Source organism: Etheostoma spectabile, chromosome 21 (genome assembly GCF_008692095.1).
Source record: "Etheostoma spectabile isolate EspeVRDwgs_2016 chromosome 21, UIUC_Espe_1.0, whole genome shotgun sequence".
Classification (NCBI taxonomy): Eukaryota; Metazoa; Chordata; class Actinopteri; order Perciformes; family Percidae; genus Etheostoma; species Etheostoma spectabile.
Genome location: NC_045753.1, coordinates 23,635,441 through 23,642,029, shown reverse-complemented (window position 1 = coordinate 23,642,029; position 6,589 = coordinate 23,635,441). Strand labels below are relative to the sequence as shown.

Sequence of the window (6,589 nt, the reverse complement as noted above, 5' to 3'; positions counted from 1 at the left end):
TCATTATAAATGATTCTGATGAATGAATATTTATCGGTCGGGCTCTAATTCAGATGTATGTGGCTTGGATGCAATGGCTTTTTTTATATTGGCTAGGAAAAAATGCAAATAAAACTATAACCACTGTCTTTAGCTTGTTTAAAAATGGAAACCTTTGTATGACTTGACTTGTGATTTGCTTGACCCAGGCTATGCTTTGACTTTTCTTGACTTGCTTGATTGTCACAAAAAATGACCTGGCCTTGCTTGAGACTTGAAGGTTGAGACTTGCCTATGTGTGACTTACTTCCATCTCGGCTCTGTACTCTTCAAAGACACAGTCAAAACTTTGCAACCTACAAGTCGAAACATTCAAGATTTGTGCTTCAATGTGCCCATGACTCATCAGAAACACAACAGACTGAGTGAGTAGGTCTTTTCCAAATATGGGAAGAGAATTGTAGGAGTGAAAAAAGTCACAGCCAAGGTGGGAAGATTCACAAGTCATGATATTGTTACTGTATTTACTGTGTGTAAGTTTTCTTCAGACAGAGCCATGCATGCTTTTTTTTTCAAATCCCATCTTATCTAAGACTAATGTGACAGACTCACCTGACCCCATATGGTTCCCTCGGAGTTCTCCACCTGTTCCCAGCGCAGCCTCTTTACACTCATGTGGTTGGTGTCCGAGGCGTGGTTGCCCGACTTGGGCAGCGGAGGCGGGTCACAGGGTGGGGGCAGAGGTGGAGGTGGTGGAGGAGGGGCCTTTCAAAATATATATATAGAGATTTTTTTTTTAAGTCAAAGTTTCCAAGTTTTTTTATAAAAAATATTTAAGTCAGTAAATATTGCTCAGCTCACCAGCTTTCACCAAGAGAGTTGGGAGCATTGTGTTAAAACGGTGGTAGAATTATCTCCCCAATACATGCCAAAACGTCAGGGGATGCAGTGCACTTATAGTTTGTTTTAATACTCTTATAAGCAGAGATTGCGTGGGTGTGTGTGTGCGTGGGTGCACAGGACCCCAACTGAGAAACTTGACGAGAAGGGGGCCCCTGCGAAAGTAAAGTTGCAGATACATGGCTTAAATGTGCCCGCAATGTCATGCGTTTTTTAGGCTACAACATTTTTTGTCACGTACAGCAAACATCTCCTCACTATCCGCTAGCTGCCTGTCCACTGAACACACTGTAAAAATAACCGACAAGAAGGAATTGGTCCTGGACGCACATTGTGGAAGTATCCTACGTGCTAACGCTACTGCGGTGATGGCTATTATTATGGAGTGGGGTTCAAAAGTTTGGGCACCCCAGGTAAAAATTTGTATTAATGTGCATAAAGAAGTCAAGAAAAGATGGAAAAATCTCCAAAAGGCATCAAATGACATATTAGACATTTGTATAATATGTCACAAAAAGTTAGATTTTATTTCCATCATTTACACTTTCAAAATAACAGAAAACTAAAAAATTGTGTCTGCAAAAGTTTGGGCACCCTGCAGAGTTTATTGCATGCACTAATAATAATAATAATAATCTGTCATTTGATGCCTTTTGGAGATTTTTCCATCTTTTTTTGGGCTTCTTTATGCACATTAATACTATTTTTTACCTGGGGTGCCCAAACTTTCAAACCCCACTGTATTATAGGCTGGAACACTGTTTGTTATGTTTGAAGGTGCAGGTTGGTGCAGTTTGTTATTGTTGCCGTTTGTAGACCCTGGGCTGTCTACAGAGACCGCGTGTTTTTTACAGTTTGTTCAGGAGATGGGCAGCTCGCGGACAGTAAGGAGATGTTTGCTGTATGTGACAAAAAATTACCACACATGATAGTATGTTACAAAAATGTAGCTGTTCTTAGCATCATCATGATGTCAATTCTTTTCTGTGACACTGCTGTTGCTAGGCTCGCACTGCTGTGTAATTAATGCACTCTCTGTGTTTCAAGTTTCTGTGATTTTTCTGTTCTGGCTGGAAACTAGTCAGGTTTGGAGCAATTTTTTATATTACTCATAATATAATAAAAACTACAGTAAATGCATAGGTTACCTGTTGTGTCTGCTCTTCTTGCTTTGGGGTTTCAAAGGTTTTAGTATGACTGGGGAGGGTGGAGTAAGAGGCTGTAGGCTTGGAGTGCAGCGGGGAGCCCGCAGGGCCTTGGCTCTGACATTGGGACGAGCTGTGATCCTGGAGGGAAGACGGCAGCGGACCCTGATAGCTGTGTTGGTGGTGGAGCTGGTGGTGCCTTTGGAGGACGAGCTGGCTCTGTCTCAGCGGATGAGGGGAGGGCTGGGGGGACGGCTGCAGGATAGGCTGCGGCTGACTGAACTGCCGGGGAAGGTAGCAGGGGCGGGACGGCTGGGAGGAGCGCAGGGTGCTGGAACCCAGGGCGCTGTGGCCGTGCGAGAGGCGGGTGGTGGTGGTGGTGATGGTTGTCTGGAAGCGCTGATGAGTTTTCTCTGCTTCTTCTCTGGTGGGGAGCACTTTGTGTAGAGGAGAGCGGTTTGACAGGAGGGTCCTCAGAGGGGGCGGCGGAGGAGGGATGATGGGGTGCTGCGGCTGGAAGGGCATTCGGCTGCGGGGGACGTGCTCAGGGGAGAAGCGGACTGGTGGCACGGGGTCAGTGAATTGAACAGGGGGCGGTATCAGAGCCTGGAAAGGTGGGGGAGGCGGGGGGCTCTGGGTGGGAGGTGGCGGGATGAGTTCCGATCCTGAGGAGTAGCAGGGAGAGGAGGCCTCGTCGCTGCTACTGTGATCCTCACTGCTGCCACTGCTGAGGCGCCGGGGCATGAAGCCCATGTCCTGCTCCTCTTGGAAACTCATCTGGAGGGAGGAGAGGGGCACCATTACACCTGATAATCACAACTTTCCCCTCCACATGCTCTAATACAAAAAAAATGCATCGTGCCTCTTTGTAGTTTTACACTCTTGCTTATCAATCTGAAATCTTTTTCTTTTTTAACCTACTTATATAGGACAAAAAAAGCCACATAAAAAAACCTTAATAACCCTGATTTTAAAACACATGCACTTAAATAGTATCAGTACTCCAACCAAATCCATCTATTTATGGACCTCAAGAAATGTGATGCAATAAATGGGAAGTTTACTGTAAAATACTGAAAAGGATACTCTAAGTCTTAGAGTATTACTTATTTTAAAACTGATCTCTTAGAGTCTAAGAGATCAGTTTGAAAATACGTGCAACCAAGTGAATAAAGTACAATTCCCCACAAAACAAAACCGCCCTGACGAAGGCGGAACATGAGTTAACGTCATCCAGCATCTTATTATAACCTTAGATAAATAGACTATACTGTATAACTGAGTATCATGTTTTACTTACAGGCATCTCTCTTCTTCTGAAACCATGACAACCACCTTGATTTATCTGTTCATGTGACACAAGTGTTCATTGTAGCGTACATTAGAGCTGCTCTAATGTAAACATGCAACACTACAACGGAATTACTTTAATGAAATGTGAATTTGCTTATTATGTGACTATTATCAGACTGCACGGCAGACCCAGGGTATTGCTGCACAGTAAAAACAAATACTGCTTAAAAACAACTTGAAATCACCTTAAAATAAAAAACATGTACTCTGTGTGTGTGTGTGTGTGTGTGTGTGTGTGTGGATAATTACAGCTGAGGATGCAGTATATTGGAGGCACGTCTTCCTCACCTCCTCATAGTCATTCTCTCCGTGTACAAAGTCGTCCACCAGAGTGACCCGGTGGCCCAGCTGCTCGCTCAGAGAGTCCAGGAACTTGTCTGTGTCCCGGCTGCGAGGCGGGCGGGAAAAGGTGAACAGCTTCTTGCGGCGGGTTAGAGTGTTGGGGCCATCCGAGGGCTGAGGGGAGGCGGGGGGGCTTTCCAGGCTGACGTAGGGGTTGGAGTCCACACTGCTCTGGTGGTGGATCTCATACACAGGAGTGGGGAGAGGCTCTTTCCAGGACAGGGAGAGGCCGGATTTACGGCTACCTTTAAAGAAAGGAAATCCAAGACCACATTATGCTACTTATTCCCTCAAGAAATTATGTGTGACATTCTTGGCTTTGTTGTGGCATTGGGTATCCGTTCATCTGAGAGGTTACCTTGGCAACAAAAAGATAAACTGCAGGCTTGTGGTTGAACATATGTAGACTGTAGGTTTTGAATGATTTCTAACCTAAACACATTCAGTGGTTCTCGTGTTATGTTCACATGATTAGATTGGTAAAAGCAACCAATTTAAACATTCAAAGGTTATGTTTTGTCTGTTAAATCAACCATAAACACAAGGCTGCAGATGAGAGGATATGTATTTCCGTAGCGTGAACATTACGTCAGTGGATGTAATGCCATGCCTGTCACCTTTAATGACCAATGTCCATCACATTAGCATCGTTCCCTATTCTGAAGCTTGTGTTTACAGCAAATCTAACGTGACTTGAACATGGCATCAGCTAATGAGGCTCAAAGTGATGCAGTTTTCATTCCTGCCAAATACTATTCATTCACTAATTCAATTAGTCATTCTGCAAATGCATCAAGCCTAAATGAAAGCGGCTGAGAACCAATGATGAAAGCATGTGTCTGAAAGCATGCGCACATTGTGTGTGTGTATATGCGTGCATTTGTGTATGTGTGTTTGGGCGTGTGTGTCAGTCCCAGAGTACCTGTTAGAGGGGGGAGTGTGAGGGGGGAGAGAGAGCGCCCGTAGGCCTCAGTCTGTCCCGGCCTCTCGGGCTCTGCTGAGGAGCCCCCCCGCAGTGGTGACACACTCTTCCCCACGTACACGTTCTCGAGCTCCGTGTACACCCCTGTCATCTACGGGTGGAGGCATGATCAGCTGGTTAGCACACAATCGCTGCGACACATTCGCTTTGAAGGCCGGCTGCTTTTAAAGCGTTTCAGGAACAATTTGCACGGCGCAGGTTAACTGCAGCCACAAATCAAATTCAATATGTTTTGAATTGCAGTCACCTCGGGCAGACCTTCAAATGATGTGAGGCCGGAGAGCACAGATTACATAACTAGCATTCATTGTGCCAGTTGCTTAACAGCTTGGTGCTGAAAAGCTGCAGTTATACCTACATGATTAAGGTCAGGGGACTCGGGGAAGGAGGTTCCATCTCCCGACTGCCTCTCCTCCGGGCTCCCGGATTCATCCACATGAATTCCTAAAGCACAATAAGGCATGAACAGTGACACATGGACGTAAGCCTCCTCCTTCCATCCACCCCCAGCCAAGAGGGGAGAGAGGATGAAGCAGAGAGGAACAGCGTGGAGGAGCAAAAGCTTGGCTCCTGGTAGAGGAGTTAGCCAATGGTTGATGTAAAACAGGGGATGCCCATGAATGAAATATGCTGGAAATGAACACTGTATGTGTTTCCAACCTGATAGCTTGGGGACACTATCAAAAGCACAGCTGAGATATGGAGTTAATGTATGAATGTAGAATGGCCGTTTCTGTCTTATGTAGCCTTCAAATATCCACAGAGGATTTGCTGAGCACACTTCTTTTTATCTACGGTCTAACAATTAGACACTTTTCCATCTGGGAGCTGACCAGTGCATATGCAGCCTTCTCACCGAGCTCTGAGCAGTTCATCTGGAGCCACTGGGGCTTAGATGCCTTGCCCAAGGGAATAATATTAGTACAGTAACTGCTGAAGGAAGCAGTTTACAGTACAATCTCAACCCATACTGTTATTGCATGTCCAGGGATCCCAACCCCAACAAAGATGCAATAAAACTGAATTAATATTAAAGAGGAGATTTCTTAATACAGTCATTGTTAAAACCGTTAATAACTTATTTTATTGGGCCGCTTGGGGGAAGCAACAACATGTGACCACAATGCTGACGTGATCATATCGTCACCTTTAAAGTTGATAATATCTGTTCAGCTCCCATTCTGTAAATTCAGGAAATCTGTAAACGCCCATTTGGGCGAGAGGTTTTCGATCCAGAATTGAGCGGGAAAGCGACAGAAACCTTGGTATAAACCTGACCCACCCTGTGGAGATCACACTGATTTTGTGCTACAGGGCGGTAAATCCTTGTTCTTGTTGTGGTCATGTGCAGCGTACCCATTCCCAGGTGAGTCCCGATGATGCAGTCGTCAGAGCTCCTCTCTCGGACGATGCCGCGATAGGACGACCCCGTCACACGCATGGAGCTGCTGCGCCGGTGGTGCTCGGGGCCTACGTCGGGCTCCAACGCGACTGCAAAACACCCACACACAGCATCGCGTTTTTGTTATTTACAAGCTAGTTACACACAGTTGCTCTTTTGTGCCTGGGTTAATCTAATACCAGGTGGTTAATAATAAAAGCTTGATTTTCAATCCCCAAATCCAACAAGCAACTTGATTGTGTGCTGAAACTGTCTGTGCAGAATATCCACGTTGTGTGTTTTTGCCTCACCAGTGCTCTTGAAACCCAGGAAGCGTGACAGCTTGCCTTGGCAGCGCTCCTGTTCATCGTACGTCAGTAGCTGGGAGATGAACTGCCAGATCAACTGTTTGGCCGGAGTGTCCAACACCGGGAACACATCTACTATCAGAGTGTCCACATTCCTGCAAACATAACACAAACACACACACACACACACACACAAACA

At 45.7% G+C, this 6,589-nt stretch overlaps 1 protein-coding gene across 6 annotated transcripts in view; it reads right to left on the bottom strand.

Moving 5' to 3' along the window:
- The window catches only part of grid2ipb (glutamate receptor, ionotropic, delta 2 (Grid2) interacting protein, b), a 43,047-nt gene that overhangs the window by 12,097 nt on the left and 24,361 nt on the right, over positions 1 to 6,589 (bottom strand). For 3 of the 6 annotated variants that reach the window (XM_032503304.1, XM_032503305.1, XM_032503306.1), the window contains 7 exons: positions 6,394 to 6,545; positions 6,058 to 6,192; positions 5,060 to 5,145; positions 4,642 to 4,792; positions 3,666 to 3,964; positions 2,028 to 2,801; positions 592 to 744 (listed from right to left, as the gene is read on the bottom strand). In XM_032503304.1, the coding sequence (XP_032359195.1) occupies positions 592 to 744; positions 2,028 to 2,801; positions 3,666 to 3,964; positions 4,642 to 4,792; positions 5,060 to 5,145; positions 6,058 to 6,192; positions 6,394 to 6,545 (1,750 nt within the window). Of the gene's footprint in view, positions 1 to 591; positions 745 to 2,027; positions 2,802 to 3,324; positions 3,370 to 3,626; positions 3,965 to 4,641; positions 4,793 to 5,059; positions 5,146 to 6,057; positions 6,193 to 6,393; positions 6,546 to 6,589 lie in introns of all 6 variants that reach the window. The other 3 variants (XM_032503301.1, XM_032503302.1, XM_032503303.1) reach the window with 2 other exon arrangements.